The sequence below is a fragment of the Pituophis catenifer genome, unplaced genomic scaffold (assembly GCF_029215685.1).
Source record: "Pituophis catenifer annectens isolate HBS135680 unplaced genomic scaffold, rPitCat1.0.hap2 SCAF_3, whole genome shotgun sequence".
NCBI lineage: Eukaryota > Metazoa > Chordata > Lepidosauria > Squamata > Colubridae > Pituophis > Pituophis catenifer.
Window position 1 is genome coordinate 12,703,023 of NW_027256883.1, and position 24,829 is coordinate 12,727,851.

The 24,829-nt window shown below is 40.8% G+C and overlaps 1 protein-coding gene across 5 annotated transcripts in view; it reads left to right on the forward strand.

The window, feature by feature from the left end:
• The window catches only part of CYRIB (CYFIP related Rac1 interactor B), a 121,410-nt gene extending 97,257 nt beyond the window's left edge, over positions 1 to 24,153 (forward strand). For 4 of the 5 annotated variants that reach the window (XM_070942016.1, XM_070942020.1, XM_070942015.1 and 1 more), the window contains 8 exons: positions 1,764 to 1,869; positions 2,291 to 2,427; positions 4,637 to 4,714; positions 4,813 to 4,929; positions 6,264 to 6,343; positions 11,637 to 11,763; positions 15,864 to 15,934; positions 20,371 to 21,283. In XM_070942016.1, coding sequence (XP_070798117.1) covers positions 1,764 to 1,869; positions 2,291 to 2,427; positions 4,637 to 4,714; positions 4,813 to 4,929; positions 6,264 to 6,343; positions 11,637 to 11,763; positions 15,864 to 15,934; positions 20,371 to 20,434 — 780 coding nt within the window. In that variant the 3' untranslated portion in view covers positions 20,435 to 21,283. Of the gene's footprint in view, positions 1 to 1,763; positions 1,870 to 2,290; positions 2,428 to 4,636; positions 4,715 to 4,812; positions 4,930 to 6,263; positions 6,344 to 11,636; positions 11,764 to 15,863; positions 15,935 to 20,370; positions 21,284 to 24,033 lie in introns of those variants that run through there. The other variant, XM_070942017.1, reaches the window with a different exon arrangement.
• The last annotated feature ends 676 nt before the right edge of the window (positions 24,154 to 24,829 follow it).

Consider the following 24,829-nt stretch of genomic DNA (forward strand, 5'->3'; position numbering starts at 1 on the left):
ATCAAAGATTGCCCTCGGGACTGGCAATTATGTCACTAATACTGTGTTTTCCCGAAAATAAGACTGGGTCTTATATTAATTTTTGCTCCAAAAGACACACTAAGGCTTATTTTCCCGTTAGGTCTTATTTTCAGGGAAATACAGTACTAAATGCATCCATCTGGTTGACGATCTTAACTGGGACTTATTTTGGGGGTAGGCCTTATATTACGAGCATCCTGAAAAAAAGAATCATGCTAGGGCTTATTTTCCAGTTGGGTCTTATTTTCGGGGAAACACGGTGGCAATAGCACTTAGACTTCTATACCACTTCACAGTGCTTTATAGCCCCCTCTAAGTAGTTTACAGAATCAGCATCTTGCCCCTAACAATCCTCATTTTACTGACCTTGGAAGGATGGAAGGCTGAGTCAACCTTGAGCCAGTCAAGATCAAACTCCTGGCTGTGGGCTGTAAAATTGTAAATCATGTGACCATTCCCAACTTAACAACAGCAATTAAGTAGATCACCCACAGTCAATAAGCATGATGTCACCTAACTGCAACTTATGACTTCCTGCTGTCTTCCCCATCGACTTTGCAAATCAGAAGCCGGCTCTGAAGATTGCAAATGGAGAGCACGTGCCCATGGAGCACTGTGCAACCGTTGTAAATACACACCAGTTGCCAGCTTGCCTTTGCATCAAAAACTTGTAAAAGGTGATCCTCATAGAACTGCTATTGACCTCATAGTCTGATGTGTACAGTGAAAACGTTTAGATCCTTGAGCCTTGATGGCGCAGCAGACTAAAGTGCTATTAAGTAGCACCAGCTGCCTGCAATTACTGCAAGTTCGAATCTCACCAGGCTCAAGGTTGACTCAGCCTTCCATCCTTTTGAGGTAGGTAAAATGAGGACCCGGATTGTGGGGGCAATAAGATGACTTTGTATAAAAAAGAACACTGCTTGAGGGGGGCCGAAAGCCCTACTAAGCAGGTATATACAAAAGTATGAAGGCTATTGCTTAATGCAATGTAAGCTGCCCTGAGTCTCCGGAGAAGGGCGGCATATAAATCGAACCAATAAATAAATCCTGTAACTTTCTCTTTCCCCAGAATGTATAAACAACATACAAAACAATGCCTCTACTTTGTCATTAGATAATATTAAAGATTGGGGTAGATTGCAGGGGTGATACAGAAATACAGTGTTATGTCATTTTATTCTATTTTATATATTTATGTATTAAATTATTGTATTTTATCCCACTCTTATTTTAAACAGTTTGTATAGGATTTTATTCGTAATACGCGTTTGAACCTTGTACATTGATATGGCCTATAGCAGTGATGGCGAACCTTTTCAGCACCGAGTGCCCAAACCAGAACACGCGTGTGTGCTGGAGCCCTGGAAACTCGAAGATCAGCTGCACATATGCACCAGCCACCTGGTCTTCTGGTTTCTGGCTCATGCATGTGCACTGGCCAGATGGTCTTCGCACGCGCCGGAGCGCCGAAAACCCAAAGATTAGGTTGCTGGCACGTGTATGGGCACCAGCCAGCTGGTCTTCGGGTTTCTGGGGCTCCGGCATGTGCGAAGATCAGCTGGCTGGCCTGCATGTATGCACTGGAAACCAGAAGAACAGCTGATGATGGCACGCGTGCCATAGGTTCCCCTTCACAGGCCTATAGACTAATCAATCAATAACAATAAAAAGATCATATTAAAGGGTAGGGGTAAAGGGAAACTCCTGTTTTTATGAACTACGTTTTAATTTTTTTTCAGGCAATACAGCATCCCACCGACGAGAGACTGCAAGAGAAGGCGTGGGGTGCAGTTATCCCCCTAGTGGGCAAACTAAAGAAATTCTATGAATTTTCTCAGAGGCTAGGTAAGACCATTAGCTCATTGATGCCCGCAATAGTTCAGAGTGTTTATTTTATCCAGTTCTGTATTTCCACTTCACACACGTTTAGATTAGCAACTGCAAAGCCCTAAATCCATTTTAGCATGACAGATGATCGGAGATGACTTTTAAGAACAATATCACACCCCTACATAATTTTGGCAACTTGCTTGCTGGTGTGTGTTTGAGTTGTAAATTTTCAGTGTGGGCCTGTTTGTTTTTTCTTCCCCCCCACCCCCGTTTTTTTGGAGGCAGGTTAAACTTAACTGTTTAGACAACACACCAAGGATTTTGTCATGCTTGAACTGCACCCTGTTTTTGTAACTGTGAATTATGCCAAGATGTTACCAACACGTCCCCAGTGTTTGATATATGCCTGTCTTTCTTTTTTTCACCTTCAAAATAGAAGCTGCTTTACGAGGTCTCCTTGGGGCCCTGACTAGCACGCCATATTCTCCTACACAGCATCTGGAGCGAGAGCAGGCTCTCGCTAAACAGTTTGCAGAAATCCTTCATTTCACGCTTCGGTTTGATGAGCTGAAGGTAAATACAACAGAGTCATTCCTGAATGGTTGGCTGATCACCAAGTCACATTATTGGCTGTGAGGTTTGGTCTCCTTTCAGATTGCGTTTAAAACAGATAAGGTGGTAGTTAAATGTCTTTCTTCCTATTTCCGCCTTTTGCAGAAATAATAGATTTCTAACATTCTTTTAGAACATATTTACTTGTGAACCTTTTGTTAGATGAGTCGGGTTATTAATCCACATTAAGAATATAAATAACCAACCAATAAGAGACCTGAATCAAATCAGGAGCCATCCTAGTTTTGCCATTCTATCCCTCACTTCGGTGCAATCTATGGTAAGTCTTCAGAGGAAGAGGAAGAAATTTGGTAATTCTAATTATTATGTCCCAGACTCACCATTTTTGCTCATTTATATTTTGGTGCATCTCTAATAGTCCAGTTGATTAAGCTTTATATATGATCAGGTCCTGAACTGTGATCATCAATGCTACTGAAGTGGCTTGGGCTTGAAATGCCATTTTATTTATATTTATTTATTAGGCATATAGGCTGGCTGGGGAATTTGGTCCAAACTAGAAGGCTGTGAGTTCTAGTCCTGCTTTAGACATGAAAGCTAGGTGGGTGAATTTGAGTTGGTCACTCTCAATCCATCCCATCCCATAGGGTGGTTTGTTGGGAAAATAGGAGGAGGAAAAAGTATCACGTGTGTTCACTGCCTTGAGTTACCTATTAAGTAATAAAGGCAGGATTTTAAAAAATCAAATATATATGTCTAATTTCTCCACCTTTTACAACTGAGAAACTCTGCCCTCTTTTGAACAAGTTAAGGCAGAGGTTGGCATTTCACCTAATAAAATCGAAATAATTTGATTGTGAGTCACCAAAACTTAACAGTGTTCATAATGGATAGGCATATAAATTATTCATAAGAAGATAAGAAAGTAGAAAAGGGTAGAAAATCTCACACATTCCCCAAATCTTAAACATGATTTCAGGATTCCTTTGCCTCAAGAACTGGCATATTCTCCCCTCAAATGTCATGTATTCTCACATGGGGATCCTGATTCACAAGATTTAGCAATTACCATATTTTTCAGAGTATAAGACGCACCGGAGTATAAGACACACCTTAGTTTTTGGGGAGGAAAATGGGGGGGGGGAATTCTGCCTACCAGGTATTCATCTGGCTAGCGTACTTAGCCCGGTCAGCTTCAGCACATTAGTTCACTCGCTGGTTTTGAGGTTGGGGCTAGTTGGGGCTAAAAAACAGCTTCAAAAGCACAGCTAATCATCGGAGGGAGCAGCAATTAGAAAAGGAGGCAAAGCGCGGAAGATCGCTTCACTCGCAAGCGCCACATTGGGGCTGAAAAACAGCTTCAAAAGCACAGCTGATCCTCGGAGGGAGCTCCAGTGACTAAAGTAGGCGAAGCGTGAAGGGATAAGAGAAGGCAGCAGCTGTTCCGGGTAGCCATTTTGGGCACCGCGCATCGCATTTTCAGCCTCCAAACGTGTCGCATTTTCAGGCGGCGATTGGCAGCGATGTGCTTTGGCACATTTCCCTGCAGCCTTGAAGGGCTCTCAAACAGAGAATTTGGAGGCTGAAAACGCGGCATATGGAGCCTAAAAACACAAGCCATTGTTGGTGGCAATCTCTGCAGCACAGAGGCTGAAGGGTGGGGGTGGGCGGCGTTACATTTGGAATATAAGACGCACCCAAATTTTCAGCCTCTTCTGGGAGGGAAAAAAGTGCATCTTGTACTCGGAAAAATATGGTATTTTTTTCAATATTTCATGGAGGTTCTTTTTTTTTTTTTTTTTTTGAGCCAGGTTTTATTAGTTTTTTTTCCTCCCAACACACACCCACATATTTTATGAAACAGAGTATTGATCATATCATATATACAACTTGTCATATCCAAATATATTTTACTTAGTTACAATTTCTGCCAAAGTGTTCTTTTTCCATATTTTTTAATCAAATCTTAATATTTCTATTCTTGTTTCTATAAACAGTATCTTCTTTTGCCCTCAAATTCCATTTTCTCCATTTTTAATCAGATATATTCTCTTTTAATTTTTAATAATTCATTCTTTATCCTAATATATTTAAACATGGAGGTTCTGTGAGTGTCATTTTGGGTACCAGAAACTGAGTTGCCCAGGCTTGTATGTAATTTTATCATGAAGTTCTTGGTATCTTGACCTTTTCTTTTTTTTCTTTTTAGATGACAAATCCTGCAATTCAGAATGATTTCAGTTATTACAGAAGAACCTTAAGTCGTATGAGAATCAACAATGTCCCAGTAGGTAACCTTTAAGTAGAATCGAAGAAAATGACTTCCTGTGTTCTCTTCTCCTTGACCCGTTTAATCATGCAAACATGTATTTTAACTTTTGGTAGGCAGAAGGGGAAAATGAAGTAAACAATGAATTGGCTAATAGAATGTCCTTATTTTACGCTGAAGCGACACCAATGTTGAAAACCTTAAGTGATGCCACAACAAAATTTGTTTCAGAGGTATGTGCATGAATTAATTTCCGTTAACACAGATAGCTTTGGAAAAACAATTGTGTCTTTTGTGACTGATTCGCATAAATTTTATTTTGGGGGTTCAGTGGAGAGGAAGCGTCAAACCTTGTCAATATTATGAAGTGTTCTTCACAGACAGCAAGACCTGTGTAATGTTGCTCAGAGGTTTTTATTTATTTATTTCGCAAATTTGTGTAGCTGCCCATTTTGTAAAAATTACTCTGGGCTGCTTACAAGCAGAATAACAAAGCCATATCACAATATTAAAAACAAAACAAAAATGAACGAGAACAAAAATGATAATATAAAAGAATCTCAAGGTATTGATAAAGGAGACTAGTATTAGCTTAGGGTTGAATGAGGGTGCCCTCTGAGCTTGGTTGTTTTCTTACAGACGTTTCATTACCCAGCTAAGGAACATCATCAGTGCTAGTCTAGCATTGATGATGTTACCTAATTAGAGCAACGATAGGTCCACAACAAAACAATCAGAGAGGCACCTAGGACCCCCCAACCTCATTTAGCCTCATACAATGACTTCGCAAGTTCATTATGGTTTCCCAAAAGAAGATTGGAATAGTATGGGTGGCTGGGGAGGAATTGAAGACTTTATGTGTGCCATTTGTGACCTGGGAGAATCTCGACAACTCAAGGTCAAATGATGAGAGCCGGCTGACTGTTTCCCAAAACAAAGAAATTGCACTGGATTGGGGGACAATGGATAGTGGGTGGCCTAGAGGGTGGAAAATGGAGATTTTAACTATGCAGATTTTTTTTTGCGCACAAAAACTTCAGAACTGGCTTTGCTTCTACTGTGCCTATATGGATCTATCAGCAAAGTTATACTCTTGGTAAAATAATGTCCCAGGAGTTTCTTTTGCTGCATATGCCAACGGGGTAGTTGATAGGATCCCTCAGATAAGATCTTACGGCTTTAATAAGGGCTTTAAAAGTCAAAAGTCAAAGCCGTAAGGCCTTGAACTGCACCTAGCAGCAAACTACCAACCGGTGCAACTCACAGAGCCGAGGTGTGACTGTCTGTGCATTTTCCACTGGCACAATGCATTTTATGCCAGAGGAAGCTTTGGGATGCTCTTCAAAGGCAGCTCCAGGTAGAATACAAACCCGTTAACACTTTAGAATCTCTGAATTCCTCCTACGTGCCTTGCATGGTTTAGAATCAGGAGAAATTGCTCAAACAACCTCTGGGCCATCCTTAACCATAATTACTATTACAGACTCCCATTAGGAAAGGGGTGACGAAAACGATGCTCCCGGTCACATTTCACTAACTTTTTCTTCCTTTAACCATCCATTCACAGAACAAGAATTTACCTATAGAAAACACCACAGATTGCTTAAGCACCATGGCCAGCGTTTGCAGAGTCATGCTGGAAACCCCGTGAGTAGAACCATCATCATTGTCAAATACAGGTAGTCCTCGACTTACAACAGTTCATTTAGTGACCGTTTAAAGTGAACAACGGCATTGAAAAAAAAAATGACTTATGACTCCTTTTTCACACGTCATAATGTCCCTGAAGTCACACGATCAAAATTTGGACGCTCGGCAACTGTGTTTCATATTTATAACCGTTGCAGCATTCACGCGATCCTCTTTTGCGACCTTCTGACAAGCAAAGTCAGTAGGAAAGCCGGATTCCCTTAACAACCATGTGACTAACTTAACAACTGCAGTCGTTCACTTAACAAATGTGGCAAGAAAGGTCGTAAAATGGGGCAAAATTCACTTAGCAACGGAAATTTCGGGCTCAATTGTGGTTTAAGTCAAGGACTACCGGTACCAATATGCACAGGGTCTAAACCAGGGGTGAAATTCACTTACCTTCCCTATTGGTTCACAAATGTGTGCGAACCGTCGTGCACGCATGCGCCAAGCCTTCTGCACATGCGCAGAGGCTTAAAATGTCACAAAAAGTGATGTCATGACATCCATGCGGGTGGGTGGAGTCTCCCACAGCCGCCGCTACCGGTTCTCCCAAGCCGGATAGAACCGGCTGAATTTCACCCCTGATCTAAACTGAGCAGACAAGGGGAAATGTGGGAATCATTTTTAATTCCTTCAGTTCACAAATAGGTGGCTATTCTGAACTGGCCCTGGACTTATTCATAAAGCTAAGTGGCATCAGGTCTGGTTGGTATTTGGATGGGGAACGCCAAGAGATGTAAGCTAGTTTGGGAAGTCAAGAAGTAAAACGCAACAAAAATAGAAGGAGACCAGTGGCAGACAACTGTTGTGGTCTGCCAGTAGCCTCCAGAGCTGGCAGTGGAGTCAGACAGTGAGGAGGCTGTGGAAGAACATGGGCCAGTCCTGGAGTCTGGGGAAGGCTCGGACAAGGGCTCTGCATTGGAGCAGAGATGGGGCCAGGGCCATCTGGGAGTTATGCGTGGATTCTGGAGCCTCCAGAGTCAGACATCAGAGAGGCAGAGGAACAGGAGGAGCCTGTTCTTAGAGCGCGGATGGGCAGAGCTGCCGGAAGGCAAGAACAGTTAAAACTAAAGGGACGACTCGGGAGTAAGGCCTGGAGATGATTGGCCCCTTCCATAAGGCTTAAAAGAGGAGCAAAGGCATGTGGGCCCTTTGCAGGAAAGCAGCGTTGTTAATTCTGTTCCCGGTCGGCATCTCTTGTTTGATTCTGGAATCTGTGTGGCTTTGCCAAGTAGATCTTTGGCAGGGTGTCAAGGGAGATAAAGGTTGGTGATTATCCCGAAGGACTTTTTGCAACTAATTGGGACTCAGCTGTGAATGAACATAATTCACAGCTGTTGCAATAAAAGAGGTTTTAGGGACTACTTGTGTGTTTTAATGACTCAGAAAGCCTAGATCACAACAACAACTTCCATCACTTTCCCAAGAAAAGCACATGGACAGGTTGATGAACTTACTAGATAACTTATCTTGACCCAAAAGAGTGTTTACTTTACAGATGTTAAATATAGGTAGTCCTCAATTTAATGACTGGTCACTTAGCGACCATTCAAAGTTCTGACAGATCTATTGATTTGTCAATAGATCTATTGATCTATTGACAAACCATTGATTTGTGTAGCGACAGTGATGTTTGCTGAACGACCAATGGCATTCACTTAACCGCAGGTGCCAGAAAAGGATTGTAAAATCAAATCAGTTGGGTTGTATGATTGACCATCGTATAACCCTCACGAGGTATCACTGTAATGGTCCTAACCTAAGGGACTATTTTACACAAAAGGATAGAGCCAACTTTGATTTTAACAAATACGGGAGCAACTCTTATATGTTGGCTTTTTATTCCAGGAAAGATTTTGGAAGAATCGCTGACGGAAGTTAACATTACTTTAATACCTTTTATAGCCTAAAATACACGCTTGGTGACTCCCCCCTCCCTTCTTCCCTTTTCCATTTTAACCTCCTTGCTTTGACAAGGAAGTATTTGAGTAGTAGTTTGTAAACTTTCAATTAACCTAAATGAGGTTTATTGGTACTAGTAAAATTGTAAAAGACTGAAAGAAATTAAAATCGGTAAAAGAAAGAAGGGTAAAGTCAACCAATCGATTTATTCTGGTCTCTGCAAACACACACACACACACACACACACACACACACACACACACACACACACGGATAAACACAAAGCTGCACTCGTGTTAAAGTAGCCAGGACCTTTCTAAAATGACAGAATATTGCAGAATGGCAGTCTCCTCCCATCCCTCTCCCAACCACTGAGGTTGTTGCAACATATATAGAACAAAGGCTGAGACCAAACCTATTTTCCTTAACTTAGCTTCCTCTTCTCCTCAAAGAAATCCTTTCAGCCCAGAAGTTGCTTTTAGGGTAGCAATGTGTGTGTGTGTGTGTGATCTTTTCCCAGCCATGGGAGAGAAGGGAAGGGGAGAGGGAGAGGAAGGGAAGGAGAGAGAGAAAGATTGAGGGAGAAAGAGAGAGAGAGAGAGAGAAAGAGTGTGAGGGAGAAAGAGTGTGAGAGAGAAAGAGATTGAGGGAGAAAGAGAGAGAGATTGAGAGAGAGAGAGAGAGAGCGTGAGAGAAAGATTGAGGGAGAAAGAGAGATTGAGGAAGAGTGTGTGAGAAAGAGAGAGAGATTGAGGGAGAAAGAAAGAGATTGAGAGAGAGAGAGAGGGAGGGAGGGAAAAAGATTGAGGGAGAAAGAAAGAGTGTGAGGGAGAAAGAGAGAGATTGAGGGAGAAAGAGAGATTGAGGAAGAAAGAAAGAGAGATTGAGAGAGAGATTGAGAAAGAGTGTGAGGGAGAAAGAGAGTGGTGAGAGAGAAAGAGAGAGAGATTGAGGGAGAAAGAAAGATTGAGAGAGAGAGAGGGAGGGAGAAAGAGAGATTGAGAAAGAGATAGAGGGAGAAAGAAAGTGTGAGGGAGAAAGAGAGAGACAGGGAGAAAGAGAGAGAGATTGAGGGAGAAAGAGAGAAATTGAGGGAGAAAGAAAGAGAGATTGAGAGAAAGAGATTGAGAAAGAGTGTGAGGGAGAAAGAGTGTGAAAGAGAAAGAGAGAGAGATTGAGGGAGAAAAAGAGATTGAGGGAGAAAGAAAGAGATTGAGAGAGGGAGAAAGAAAGAGAGAGATTGAGAAAGAGAGAGACAGAGAGAGAGAGACTGAGGGAGAAAGAGAAGAGAGATTGAGGGAGGGAGGGAAGGAAGGAGGGAGAGGGGCAGGGGGGAAACAGTATTTGGTATATTGTCAGTATTTAGGTCTCTTTCTCCCGTGGTTTTATATAACCTCACATTTTCCAAAATGCTGGATCACAAACATGTTGCTCCTTCTTTTAGTTTGATCTGTTTATCCAAGTAGTGTGTTAAGATGACGGGTTAGTCTAACCCGGTTAGAGTAGAGTAGAATAACTTTATTGTCACTATAAATGCACACTTATTAGCCTACATTAAAATGAAATTTCGTCGCATACAGCTCTCAAAGGGTCACCACGTCCAATGTACACTACATAAACATGACTAAATAAATACATACATACATACATACATACATACATACATACATACATACATACATATACAATTATGCATATACCCACATATATTGTTATATGACACGGAGAAACAACACAGTCTAGTTTGGATGTATACATATAACATGGCGAGAGAAATAAATCTTGCGAGTTTACCAGACGAATGGCCTAGGGAACAAAGCTGTTACAGAATCTGGAAGTCCTGCTAGAAATACTTTGAAACCTCCTCTCAGAGGGGAGCAACCGAAACAGACCGTAAAGTGGTTGTGTGGGGTCTCTAACCATGCTTTGAGCTCTAAGCGCCTAGTTCTGCAGGAGATTTGCCAGAGGCAGGAATCCTAGCAGGGAGCAGGGATATTATCCTCTTCGTCTTATCCTCTGTCTCCATTCTCAGCAAAAATACAATGGTTCTGTGAAAGAGAACCCTGAGGAGGCCTGAGCAGTGATAAAATAGAACCGTAAAATACATTTTGCGTCTGCCCCTGTCTCATCAGGCGATGACGGCCATAGGGGGAAATAAGGACTGCTTCCCATCTTCTCCCAGTAGAACTAGTAACCCCGCTTAAAGAGCAGATGGAGTTACATTCTTCTTTAGAGAGATCTTGGCACTTTCCGTTTTAATATTATCTTACGTTTAGGGGGAAACTCTCCAGTTTATTTCTTGTGGGAATACTGTTAAATATTTCAACACTGGAGATGCGTTCCAAGGTGTCCCATAGTTTTCTACATGTTTTCACCTCCTACATAGTTTTAAAAAAAAGCATGAAATTGTCTGTTTTGCCTACAGTACAGTCTGTGTAAAGTTGAAGCCTTTTATATATATATCCTGTTTCCCCCCCCCAAAAAAGACATCCCCTGATAATAAGCCAAATTGGGTTTTTGAGCGCATGGCAATAAGGCCAAGCGCTTATTTCACAGCTTTCTCCTTTGAGAACAATATCAAAGTTAAGGAGAGCCAGTGTGGTCTAGTGGTTAAAGCACCAGGCTAGAAACCAGGAGATCGTGAATTCTAGTCTTGCCATAGGAATGAGAGCCAACTGGGCGACCTTGGGCCAATTACCAGGAGACTATGAGTTCTAGTTCTGCCTTAGGCATGAAAGCAAGCTGGTTGATTTTGGGCCAATTACAGGAGACTGAGTTCTAGTTCCACTTTAGGCATGAAAGCCAGCTGGGTGATTTTGGGCTAATCCTCAGGAGACTGTGAGTTCTAGTCCTGCTTTAGGCATGAAAGCTGGCTGGGTGATTTTGGGCCAGTTACTAGGAGACTTGTGAGTTCTAGTCCCGCCTTAGGCATGAAAGTTGGCTGGGTGATTTTGGGCCAACCTAACCCATCTCACAGGGCTGTTGTGGAGAAAATAGGAGAAAAAAGGAACTTTAGATATGTTCTCTAACTTTAGTTGTTTTCAAAAAAATAATAAAGGCAAGATATGAATCAATGCATTTAAAAAATAAACTTCAGGAGCTGAATCGGGGCTCTCGTAGAACAGCTGGATCCATCCAAGAAAGATGGATAACAATAGTTGAACGTTATAGTTGATAAGCTTAATTTAAGACTCTTCATAAATGGCTGTCCTACAGTCACTCATGGCAAATGTAGGTCATGTTTTGGGAAGTTATTGAGCTGAACTTGCAAGTTTGTTAAAAACTACGTTGCTTCAGCTTTTGGTAATCCAATGTTCTTTTGTGTCGTCTCTTGTTTCTCCAGAGAATACAGAAGCAGGTTCACAAACGAGGAGACCGTATCCTTCTGCCTGAGGGTAATGGTGGGTGTTATAATCCTCTACGACCATGTGCATCCAGTGGGTGCTTTTGCAAAAACTTCAAAAATTGATGTAAGTTCTTTGCTTGGATAGTTTGAAATGTTCCTTTTCATTGCTGACTGCATGGGGGAGGAGGAAGGACAGTGGGAGGACACAGAGGGCTAATTGTAGATTGGAAGGACTATTTAGGCCAGGGTATCCAACCTTTAGGGACACGGTGGCTCATCGGCTAAGACGCTGAGCTTGTCGATCGAAAGGTCGGCAGTTCAGCGGTTCGAGTCCCGAGTGTCGCATAATGGGGTGAGCTCCCGTTCCTTGTCCCAGCTTCTGCCAACCTAGCAGTTCGAAAGCACGTAAAAAATGCAAGTAGAAAAATAGGGACCACATTTGGTGGGAAGGTAACAGCGTTCCGTGCGCCTTTGGCATTTAGTCACGCCGGCCACATGACCACGGGGACATCTTCGGACAGCGCTGGCTCTTCGGCTTTGAAACGGAGATGAGCACCGCCCCCTAGAGTCGGGAACGACTAGCACATATGTGCGAGGGGAACCTTTACTTTTACTGTCCAACCTTTGCAACTTTAAGAATTTTTGGCTTCAATTGAAGAGGGCTGTCATGTGACCCCTGGATACTTTTTTATTAAGAGTAACCCTGGATTCTACCTTCAGATTCTCCCTTAAATTTATCCTCCCCTGATGATCCTTTTATTGCACCTCTCTTAGCCTCTTCCAATTTCTCTGAATCCTTAAAATGGAGCCCAGCGGGATTTGACTGAAGCAGAATAAAGGGGAACAATTACTTCCCGTGATTTGGCAACAATGCTTCTGTTGAGTCAGCCTAATAAGTGTTTTTTTTTTTATTGCAACACCAGGCTACGGTTTCAAATTCAGTTTGCAATCTAGGACTTCTCCACGATCTTTTCCCCTGTCCTACTGTTCCCATTTATATGTACTCATTTTATGTGTTTATGGCTATGTTCTGCTTATTTATTTCCTTTTATTTGTGCCATTTTTTTTTCATGTGTCCATGTCTATGTCTATACTGTTACTTGTTTCCTTGTTGACAAATAAATAAATTAAATAAATAAATGTCCAATCCTAGGACATTTGGAATTTGCTTCCTAGTTGAAGCACTTGACACTGTTCCCCTTCTGAAAGGGAAACAGTACTTCTTCCCTTTCAGATTTTTTGGGAAGTCTTTGCCACTGAATGAGAACCTTTAGAAAAAATATGAAAGGGGCAAGTACAGATAGTCCTCGACTTAACGACTACTGTTGAGCCCAAAATTCCCGTTGCTAGGCGTGATAGTTAAGTCAGTTTTGCCCCATGTTACGACCTTTCCTGCCACAGTTGTTGAGTGAATAACTGCAATTGTTAACTTAGTGACACAGTCGCTAAGTGAATCTGGCTTTCCCATTGGTTTTGCTCATCAGAAAGTCACAAAACCATGACACTGTCACATGACCCTGGGACACTGCAATTGTCATAAATATGAGTCAATTGCCAAGCATCCAAATTTTGATCACATGACTGTTGGGGAGACTGCAACGATTGTAAATGTGAAAAACGGTGATAAGTCACTTTTCCCCCCAGTGCCATTGTAACTTTGAATAGTCACTAAATGAACTGTTGTAAGTCGGACTACCTGAACTTTTTTCACATTATACTCAGGTCATTTTTCCAGCCTATCAACTCAATTTTAAACTTTACTTCCATCTTCTAAGATATGAACTCTCCCATCCAATTTTGTATCAGCTGCAAATGGGAGACACATTTTCTACACCACTTCGGTCAGTGGTGAAATCCAAAATTTTTTTACTACCGGTTCTGTGGGCGTGGCTTGGTGGGCGTGGTGTGGTTTGGTGGGCATGGCTTGGTGGGCGTGGCAGGGGAAGGATATTGCAAAATCTCCATTCCCATCCCACTCTGGGGCCAGCCAGACGTGGTATTTGCTGGTTCTCTGAACTACTCAAAATTTCCGCTACAGGTTCTCCAGAACCTGTCAGAACCTGCTGGATTTTATCCCTGACTTTGGTCCAAGTTCCTACAATATGCTGATTAGCAAGCTAATTAAGTCTGGGCTGGAAAGCATTCCAATTAAATGGATAAATAGATATAATCAATAATTATACCCACCTCATCAAATTGGAGAGAGATACCAAGTGAGGGTGCTAATCAATATTTAATATGCAACCTTCCCATAATGTGTTAGGGAAGCTATTTGATTAAAAAATGGGATAATTTTTGAAAAATGAGATGCAGCAAGAATTGTTCTTGACAAATCCGTGCTGGCTTCATTATTTTTAAAAGTGCTTACAAACAGATCTATTACTATAGCATCTCCCAAGGCATTGGTGTCAAAATGACGGATTTATAGTTTTCTGCATCTTTGGCCTTCCTTTCTCCTCTTTTTGAAGATAAGGAGATTTCGGTTCTCCAGGGAGTTTAATAGTAATAATAATACCCAAATATTTGGCCAACCCATCAGGTGATTCCTTCAGTATTCTGAAATTCAATTTATCTGGCCCTGGACATTTAAACTCATTCAAAATAAAGAGGTATTTCATGACCATAGTTTTATCAGTCTCAATTTTTATTCTCATCCCTTCCTACTTCTCTTCACAATCTGCTAGTGGAACACATAGATTTCGTTAGAGAAGATGGAATGAAAACAGGAATAACTCTGTTTCTTCCTTATTAGTTGTTACCCTTCTTCATTGAATAGGTGATATGTTGATCCGCCCCCCCCCCCTTTATTTTAAACATAAGCGAAGCAGCCCTTTCTATTATTCTTAATGTTGTGTGCTGGCCTCAAATGATTTTGAGTTTTTATTTTCACAACTCCATTTCTGCTGCTTCAAGCTGCTTGCCTGGATTCTTCTTTGTGTGCTATTTCCTATTTCCTCTGTGTGTTCTTTATTGCTCTAGGTCAGGGGTCGGCAACCTTAAACACTCAAAGAGCAACAAAGGTCCTAACCGGAAGCCCCATTCAATTCTGGAGCCGACCGGAAGTCCGGTTTCCCCATCATAGTCTCCTCCTAGCACAGCAGTGGTGGGTTCCTCCCGGTTCGGTCCGGTTCGGCCGAGCCGGTAGCGGTGACGATATGACGTCACCGAACCGGTTCTCCCCCCCCGCCCTCCCCCCTCCACGTTATTCTTACCTTTTATTTGGTCCCACCCCCAATCTATTGCTGCCTCCTGAGTCCCAGCTGATGACTAGAGGGGAAAAAACTGTTTAAACTCTTGCCGCGGGGCTTCAAAGGGCCGTCCTCCAGCTGATCAGTGTTAAAAGCAAACAAATGAGTCGGGTCGTAAGTGCGAGGACTGGTCGTAAGTGCGAGGACCTTCCAGAAATGACTCTGACCAGCTAGCCACGCCCACCTAGTCACATGACCTCCAAGCCACACCCACAAAATAAGCCACGCCCACAGAACCAGTAGTAAAAAAATTTAGAACCCACCCCTGTAGCACGGTGTCCTTTTTCTTCTGTTGACCGGAAGTCCGGTTCCCCCACCATAGAGTCTCCTCCTAGCACGGCATCCTTTTTCCTCTACCTGTCCTAACCGAAAGCCCTATCAGTTGTGGAGCCGACTAGCAACAGGGAGCCACAACAGAGGGGTGAAAGAGCCACATGTGGCTCCAGAGCCGCGGGTTGCTGACCCCTGCTCTAGGTCTTCATAAAATATAGTTCTTTATGTAACATATTTCGGTTTTTATGCTATCCTTCATGTTTTTCTCCTAACAGCACATATGAACAACACATGGGTGATGTAGCATTCAAAGTACTGCTTTAAACAACAGATGGGATAATTTAGAAAAATAAATAATTTAGACAATAAATGGGATAATTCAGGAGTCGTTTACACGTATGGGTCTCTCCAAGTTCACAACTAAACAGAGCTTGAGAAAATGTATGCTACAGTTTCTTTGATTTTTTTTTTTTTTTTTTTTTTTGTGGTGGCAGGGTTTATTATTATTATTATTATTAAGTTGCCATTTTAAGAATTCAGGTGACTTACACTGAGACCAAGTTTGGATATTTCCTAAAATATCCAATAAAAAGTCTTTGCATGAATCAAGTTCGCTGAAATTACAGGTACGGAATTACTGCATCACGTCTAGACGTTCGTTGAAATGCTATATTTTGTTTTTTCCTGTTTTATGGCACTCTAGATGAAAGGATGCATCAAAGTTCTCAAAGACCAGCCTCCAAACAGCGTAGAAGGCCTTCTAAATGCTCTCAGGTACCTAACAAGCCCTCCCATGTTAAGCACAATCGTTGCGTTGTGTGTGTGTGTGTGTGTGTGTGTGTGTGTGTGTGTGTGTGTGTGTGTGTGTGTGTGTTTAAATCCATCTTGATGTAGAATGAATGTTTGAATCCCAGAGGTTTGCTGACTGTGAGCAAGAGACTGTGAGTCTCTGGCTTCCAAGAAATAGAGTTGCTGGCTTGTGAGTCTCTTGCTTCCAAGAAACAGATTTGTAAGAATTAGCAAGCCCTCCATCCTCTTTCATTTGCTGGTTAACCAGTACTGCAAACATATTGCCCAAAGCTGGGGGATTTTAACTACCCTGACATCAACAGGGGGACAAACTCTGCACCAAGTGGAAGATCCAACAGGTTCCTGACAAACCTAGCAGACAATTTTGTCTCCCAAATAAGTAGAAAAGGGAACAAGGAGATCAAGCCATGTTGGACTGAATTCTCACTAACAGCTGTTTATTTTTATTTTTTATTTTTTATTTTTAAAATTTTTTTAAACAAAACATAAAAAATCAATCCGTCTTCCATTACAATTTCAAACAGTGTGTCGGTTGGTTACAAATCTTTTGTGCTTTATCTCCATATTCAAATTTACTAGTTACTTAGTTTCTCATACTTTCAAACAAATAAACATCCTCATTTATCATTTATTTAACGATGGCTTTACCGCTTTATAAAAATTATTTTCAAGTATTATATTTATAACATTCATTTCATGTTTCATATTTCATTTCCATGCTTTCTTATCTAGCCATTGGTAAAATAAATCCCATATCTTATAATATTGTTTATCTTCTTGTTCTCTAATTTCATATGTCAATTTACTCATTTCAGCACATTCCATAATTTTCTTAATAACTTCATCTTGCGTTGGTATTTTCTCATTTTTCCAGTTTTTCGCAAACACAATTCTAGCCGCTGTTAAAACATTCACAATCAAATATCTCAATTCTCTATGGTATATTTCTGGCACTAACCGCTGTTTAGAGCTTAGGGACAAAGCACAGTAAAAATTAAGATGGTACAAATGCGAAAGATCCAAGTTTATAAGAACATTTTGCGTAGTAAACGCTAATTTAATCAGATGCCGTCATGTGAAAAAGATAAATTCGCAAGCACATCATCCATGTGCTTAAAAAAAAACAAACGTAAATATATCACATCTTTTCGTTTTCATTCAAGCAGAATATAAAGGTGTAAAGATGATGTAATTGAACAAAAAGATCCTATGAAAAATTCACTTTGCGATCATCCATTCAACAAAAAATAAAATAGATACAGGTAGTCCATGACTTATGACCAGTTGCTAGGTGATCATTCAGCGTTACGATGGACCTGAAAAACTTCCTTTTTTTACAATGTATGATGGGGTTTTTTTCCCCCCAGAAACCATTATTTATTTCTGGTTTCCGGCAAAAAGACACCCCCATATTGGAGATAATGAGTTCGCTTAACGAATCGTGTTCATTTAATGGCTGCGACGTTCACTTAACAGCCGCTGCAAAAAAAAAAAAAAAGTTGTAAAATCAAGCACGGTCACCTAATGACCATTTTGATTTATGACTAAAATTGTAGGCTCAATTATGGTTGTAAATCAAGGACTACCTATATGCCATTTTTTTCCCCTGTGGAAAAAAATTACCATGGCTCTAATACCTGGTATTGCCCCTTGGACAGAAGTAATCTCAAGTGGACATTTCTTATAACCATCCACCGATCAACTAAAAGGAATTTTTCCCCATTCTCCAGACACTTTTTCCCCCCAGCTGTGCGAAAAAAATGTTTGAGGGGTTTATTGCATTATTATTATTATTATTATTATTTAATTTGATTTATATGCCGCCCTTCTCCGGAGACTCAGGGCGGCTTACAATGTGCTAAGCAATAGCCTTCACCCTTTTGTATATTTATACAAAGTCAGCTTATTGCCCCCACAACTGGGTCCTCAATTATATAGCCTATTTTAAACCACCCTTAGTGAGCTTTACATCTAGGTTTTGACTTAGCCGTTCCAGAATTTATTTTCTTTCTTTCTTTCTTTCTTTCTTTCTTTCTTTCTTTCTTTCTTTCTTTCTTTCTTTCTTTCTTTCTTTCTTTCTTTCTTTCTTTCTTTCTTCCTTCCTTCCTTCCTTCCTTCCTTCCTTCCTTCCTTCCTTCCTTTCTTTCTTTCTTTCTCTCTCTCCCTTGTTCTTTCTCTTTCTTTCTCTCTCTTTCTCCCTCCCTCTCTCTTTCTTTCTTTCTCTCTCTCTCGTTCTTTCTTTCTTTCTCTCTCTTTTTCTCCCTCCCTCCCTCCCTCTTTCTTTCTATCTTTCTCCCTCCCTCTTTCTTTTTTCTTTTTTTCTTTCTCCCTCTCTCGTTCTTTCTCTTTCTTTCTCTCTCTCTCTCTTTCTCCCTCCCTCCCTCTCTTTCTTTCTTTCTCTCGTTCTTTCTATTTCTTTCTATCTTTCTCCCTCCCTCCCTCTCTCTTTTTTCTTTCTCTTTCTCCCTCCCTCCCTTTTTCTCTCTATCTTTCTTTCTTTCTCTCTCCCTCCCTCCCTCCCTCTTTCTTTCTTTCTTTCTTTCTTTCTTTCTTTCTTTCTTTCTTTCTTTCTTTCTTTCTTTCTTTCTTTCTTTCTTTCTTTCTTTCTTTCTTTCTTTCTCATTCTTAGGTGGATTTAGTAGAAGATTTAGGGTTCCTATCATGTTGCAAGGCCACCTTTTGTTTGAGCTTTAGTTTTCTGACAGGTGGTCTCACTTTATCCTGAAGCATCCTCTGGTACAATGAAGGATTCATAGTGGGTTCTTTGATGGGAAGCTGGCCGTGATGCCACAAAGCAGCCCCAAACCATAACCTTTCCATCACCATGCTTTTCCATTGTATCGGGTTCTCCAGGAGTGCTGTGTTTGGTTTCTGTCAAACATGTCTTCTTCTGGCATTTGTGAGTCAAATAACTCTTATCCAGAGAATATGTTGTTCCACAACTCCTGCCCTTTAATCAACTTTTTAATGTGGAATTCTAATTGCCTCTTTTAAAAAATTATGTACAGTTTTTATGTTATTTGTACACTGCCCAGAGTCCCTTGGTGAGAAAGATGAGCTGATGAGAGAGACAGAGAAAGAATACGATCGATAGAGAGAAAGAAAGAGAGAGAGAAGAGAGATGGATAGACAGTCAATTGCACTATTTAGCATCATGGTGGTGACGTAGTGTTAGAATGCAATATTGCAGGCTAACTCTGCCCACTGCCAGCAGTTCGATCCTGACCAGCTCAAGGTTGACCATCTTTCCGAGGTCAGTAAAATGAGGACCCAGATTGTTGTATGCTGATATTTATAAACCGTTCAGAGAGTGATGTAAAACACTATGAAGCATGTATAAATCTAAGTGCTGTTGCTATGGCTGCCTCAGCACTACAAACTGTACTTGATCTGAGTCTTAAAAAAAAAAAACGGAAAGGAAAAGATTTCTAATATAGGGTGATATCAGAGGTGGATTTCAGCAGGTTCTGACCAGTTCTGGAGAACCGGTAGCGGAAAATTTGAGTAGTTCAGAGAACCGGTAGTAAAAATTCTGACTGGCCCCACCCCCATCTATTCTCTGCCTCCCGAGTCCCAGCTGATCGGGAGGAAATGGGGATTTTACAGTATCCTTCCCCTGGAGTGGGGAGGGAATGGAGATTTTACAGTATCCTTCCCCAGCCATACCCACCAAGCCATGCCACGCCCACAGAACCGGTAGTAAAAAAAATTTGAATTAGGGCATCTTTCGGAAATTTGACAACTGGGTGATATGATTAAAAGCTAGAGTAAGAGATAGAAATAAAGGGGATATTAATGTATTACATTTTTATTCGATAAAATGAAAGTAATAATGAGAAATAGGTGGAATAATTGAATAATGATAAGACTGTAACCTAATATAGATGTGTATTGTTATGGAAATTTCACAAGTTGATTGAATGCAATAATAATGTTTAATCCAATTAGTTTTGTTTGTACTGGAATGTATGCCGCCCAGGTGCCACACTGTTCACCGCGTTGATTGATTGATTGATTGATTGATTGATTGATTCGATTTATATACCGCCCTTTTCCGGAGACTCAGGGCGGCTTACAGTGCGTTAAGCAATAGCCTTCATACTTTTGTATATACCTGCTTAGTAGGGCTTTCGGCCCCCCCTCCCTAAGTGGTGTTCTTTTTTATACAAAGTCAGCTTATTGCCCCCACAATCCGGGTCCTCATTTTACCTACCTCGAAAGGATGGAAGGCTGAGTCAACCTTGAGCCTGGTGAGATTTGAACTTGCAGTAATTGCAGGCAGCTGGTGCTACTTAACAGTGCTTTAGTCTGCTGCGCCACCAAGGCTCATTTGACATTTTTATAAAAAAATAATAAATAAGGCGAAGCATCACCTTAACATGTATTTCTTTCCTCGATAGGTACACAACAAAACATTTGAACGATGAGACTACCTCCAAGCAAATTAAATCTATGTTGCAATAACAGTTACCTGCAAGGTGTGCTCCTGCTGTAAACAGTATTCTGCAATGACTGAGATGCACAGATTTTTTTTTTAAAAAAAAGTGATTGCAACTACTATCTTGTTCAGTCTTGCTTTTGACTTTCTTTCCCCGTGTCCTCTCTTCCATTAAAAAAAAAAAAAAAATCACGTTCTTGTCCTTGGGTAAGCTGATAACTTCTTTTCTGTGCCAAAATCAATGAAATGTATCATCTCTGGAAGGTAAATTTATTTTTTTTTTGTTTTGTTTTACTTTTCAGAGTCGCCATTGTACATGGCAGCTAATTTCTTGCATTGCGTTATGGATTTCTCTGTATGAGAGAAAGTTCTGTGACTTGAACTAAATATTTTTAAACGTGGTTTCTTTTTTTGTTTTGTTTTCCTTTTTGTTTTTTGAAAAACTAATATTTAATATTGCTTCTCGTGCATGGCGAAACTGCCTATTACTGCTATTTAAAAAAAAAAGAAAAAAGAAAAATCCTCAGTGACTTCATTTTCTATTTGCAGCTTTTCTTATGTGCAACCGGGAGGAAAACTTTCAAAAAAAAAAAAAAAGCAGATTTGTTTAAATTAACAGTGTTTGTACAAATGGTACCCAACACAAAGATTTTTTTTTAAAAGAACTAGTAAAAACCGTTCGTTTGGGTTTTTTTTAAAAAAAAGTTAAGTTTGCATTTCGACTCATTTTTGTAAGGATGTATGTTGTATGTTTAATAACTAATGTTTTTCAACAAAAAAAAAATTGGTGTGTGCGTAGCCAAATTACGTATGCATGTTTGTGTCAAAGGATTGGCTGTGGAAACAACAATAAAAATCAGCTTTCATTTTTCTAAGCGTGGTTTGTTTCAGTAATTGAAGAGGGAGGGGCCTATAATGAATAGGTGCCTGGAGAACATTGCTTAAAAAGGAATACAGGTAATCCTGGATTTAAGACCACAATTGAGCCCAAAAGTTCTATTGTTAAGCGTGAGACATTTGTCAAGTGAGTTTTTCCCCGTTTTACGACCTTGCTTGCCCCAGTTGTTAAGTGAATCACTGCCGTTGATGAGCTAGTCACCCGGTTGTTAAGTGAATCTGGCTTCCCCATTGACTTTGCTCGTCAGAAGGTCGCAAAAGGATCTCATGTGACCCCGGGACATTGCAAGCATCATAAGTATGAAACAGTTGCCAAGCATCCGAATTTGGATCACGTGACCATGGGGATGCTGCAAAGGTCGTAACTCCAAAAAACGGTCATGAGTCGCTTTTTTTCAGCGCCTTTGTAACTTAGAACAGTCACTAAATGAACTGTTGTAAATCGAGGACTATCTGTCGAGTTTCCGCTTACGGTAGTAAATCAGGATGGTCATAAAGAGGACCATCATGTGACTCAACTGATTATATGACTTTTTTTTTTGAACGGCGGTCCCTAAGTAAATCATGGTCATTAAGTGAATGGACACTCGTAAAGCGAATTCCGCGGTTGTTAAGTGAACTTATTATTCACTATGGGACATTTTTGCTGAAAAGCAGAAGTAAAATCCTAGTTTTCAACAAAAGCAGTCACGGGACTCTGCAAACTCGGGCGGAGTCAGGGGGCGGCCATTCAAACTTCACAACCGAACCATAAGTATCTTTTGGGGAGGTCCTTCGTGACTTTGAATGTCACCAAGTGAATGGTTGTAAGTTGAGGACTGCCTGTAATGTCGGTGGAACTGGATTTAGATCATCGTGTTTACCCGAAAATAAGACCCTGGTGAACCCCGAAATAAGTGCTTGGCCTTATTTTCGGGGATGTCTTATTATTTTGGAGCAAGACGAGGCTCGTCTTGCCATCTTACCTGATTTGCAGCTCTGTCTTATTGGTCTGATTGGTCTTATTATCAGGGGGTGTCTTATTTTAGGGGAAATAAATAAATAAAATAAATAACTTCATTGTCGTTGTATGTGTATACACAGTTTACCCATACAACGAAATTCACTTAACACCCAAAGACCAGGTCCAACACACATAACAATCCCCAAACACACTCCCACCCACCACAAATTCCCCACCCCTAAACCACCCAAACATCCCCACAACAGACCAAGTAATACTGTCCAACAGCTCACTGATGGTGGCCCTTTAGTTCATTGTTGAGTGCAATTATAGCTCTGGGATAAAAACTATTCAGAAAACGTGTGGTCCGAGTTTTAGTTGTTCTGTATCTTCTGCCAGAAGGCAACAGTCCAAAAAGATTGTAAGCAGGAGGGGAAGAATCTCAGAATGTTATGCAACTTTCTCAAACAAGGAGATTTGAAGATGTCGTCCAGGGCTTGTAGAATATCCGATGATATTCTGGGCAGTTCTAATGATTCTCTGTAGAGCTTTTTTGTCCGCTACAGAGCTGCTTCCATACCATGCAAGAATGCCATATGTCTCAATGGTACTGCGACAGTAGGACAGAAGTAGATGCTGAGATAGATTTATCTTCCTGAGAAACAGGGCACAATCAATCAAACAGAGCTGGAAGGAATCTTGGAGGTATTCTAGTCCAGCTCCCTGCTTAAGCAGGAGATCCTATATCATTTCGGACAAGTGGCTGTCCAGTTTCTTCTTAAAACTTCCAATGGTGAAGCACCCACAACTTCTGGAGGCAAGCAGTTCCACTGATTGATTGTTCTCACTGTTAGGAAGTTTCTCCTTAATTCCAGGTTGCTTCTCTCCTTGATTAGTTTCCATCCATTGTTTCTTGTCTTTCCTTCTGGTGCTTTGGAGAATAAGTTGACCCCCTCCTCTTTCTGGCAGCCCCTCAGATATTGGAACACTGCTATCACGTCATCCCTCGTCTTTCTTTTCTCTAGACTAGCCAAACCCAAATCCTGCAACCGTTCTTCATGTTTTAGTCTCCATGCCCTTTAATCATCCTAGTTGGTCTTTTCTGCACTTTTTTTTCCAAAAGTCTCAATATCTTTTTGTAGTGACCAAAACTGGATGCAGTACAGGTAGCTCTCAATTTACAACCGCAATTGAGCCCCCAATTTTTTTGTGACTAAGAGAAACAATAGTTCAGTGAATTTCGTGCCAGTTGGACTTTTCGTGCCACAGCTGTTCAGTGAATCATTGCCAGTTGTTAAGTTAGTCACCTGGTTCTTTAAGGGAATCTGGCTTCTCCATGGACTTTGCTTTTCAGAAGGTCGCAAAAGAGGATCACATGACCTTGGGATGCTGCAGCCGTCATAAATATGAACCAATTGCCAAGCATCAATTTTGACTGTGAAGATGCTGCAATGGTCGTAAGTGTGAGAAACGGTCATAAGTCACCTTTTTTCAGTGCCATTGTAACTGAACGGTCATTAAACGAACTGTTGTAAGCCAAGGAGTCCCTGTATTCCAGAGGTGTGGCCTTACTAAGATTTTATAAAGCAGTACTAATACTTTGCATGATTTTGATTCTTAGTTTCTTAAAGCAAATAGCACTTTTTGAATTGCTTTCAGACTAGTATGCTTTTTCTGACTTCCTTCCTGCAGTCATTTTGATCAAACTAAAATTAATTGGAGCTACGTTCCACTGGAACCAAAGGAATGAGTAAGTCTTAATTAACCAGCTCTTTTTCTTTGTAGGAAGTGTCAAATTTTTCAATTTTCAACTTGCAAACATTGTGACGTGCCTTGAGGACTATAAAAATATTTTGGTTACTATATAATTTAGATCAACCTATTTTGGTCACCATACCAAAAAAAAAAAAAATGTTGAGTTTTGGAAAAAATGCAGAGAAGAGCAACTACGATGATCAAAGGCTTGGAGACTAAAGCACGAAGAACGGCTGCAGGATTTGGGTTCAGCTAGTCTCGAGAAAAGAAGAATTAGGGGTGACATGATAGCAGTATTCCAGTATTTGAGGGGCTGCCACAAAGAAGAGGGGGTCAAATTAGTCCCCAAAGCACCAGAAGGCAGGACAAGAAGCAATGGATGGAAACTAATCAAGAAGAGAAGCAACCTGGAATTCAGGAGAAACTTCCTAACAGTGAGGACAATTAACCAGTGGAACAGCTTGCCTCCAGAAATCGTGGTCTCTTCTTCACTGGAGGTTTTTAAGAAGAGACTGGATAATCACTTGTTTGGAATGGTAATCCAAGGTCTCTTCCAGTTTATTCCTATTCCTATTCCTATCCTGCCCTGCCCTACTCTATACTCTATATTTTAATTCTATTCTATTCTATTCTATTCTATTCTATTCTATTCTATTCTATTCTATTCTATTCTATTCTATTCTATTCTATTCTATTCTATTCTACCCTATATTCTAATTCCAATTCTCATCCCATCCCATCCCATCCCATTCTATTCTATTCTACCCTACCCTACCCTATATTCTATTCCCATCCCATCCCATCCCATCCCATCCCATCCCATCCC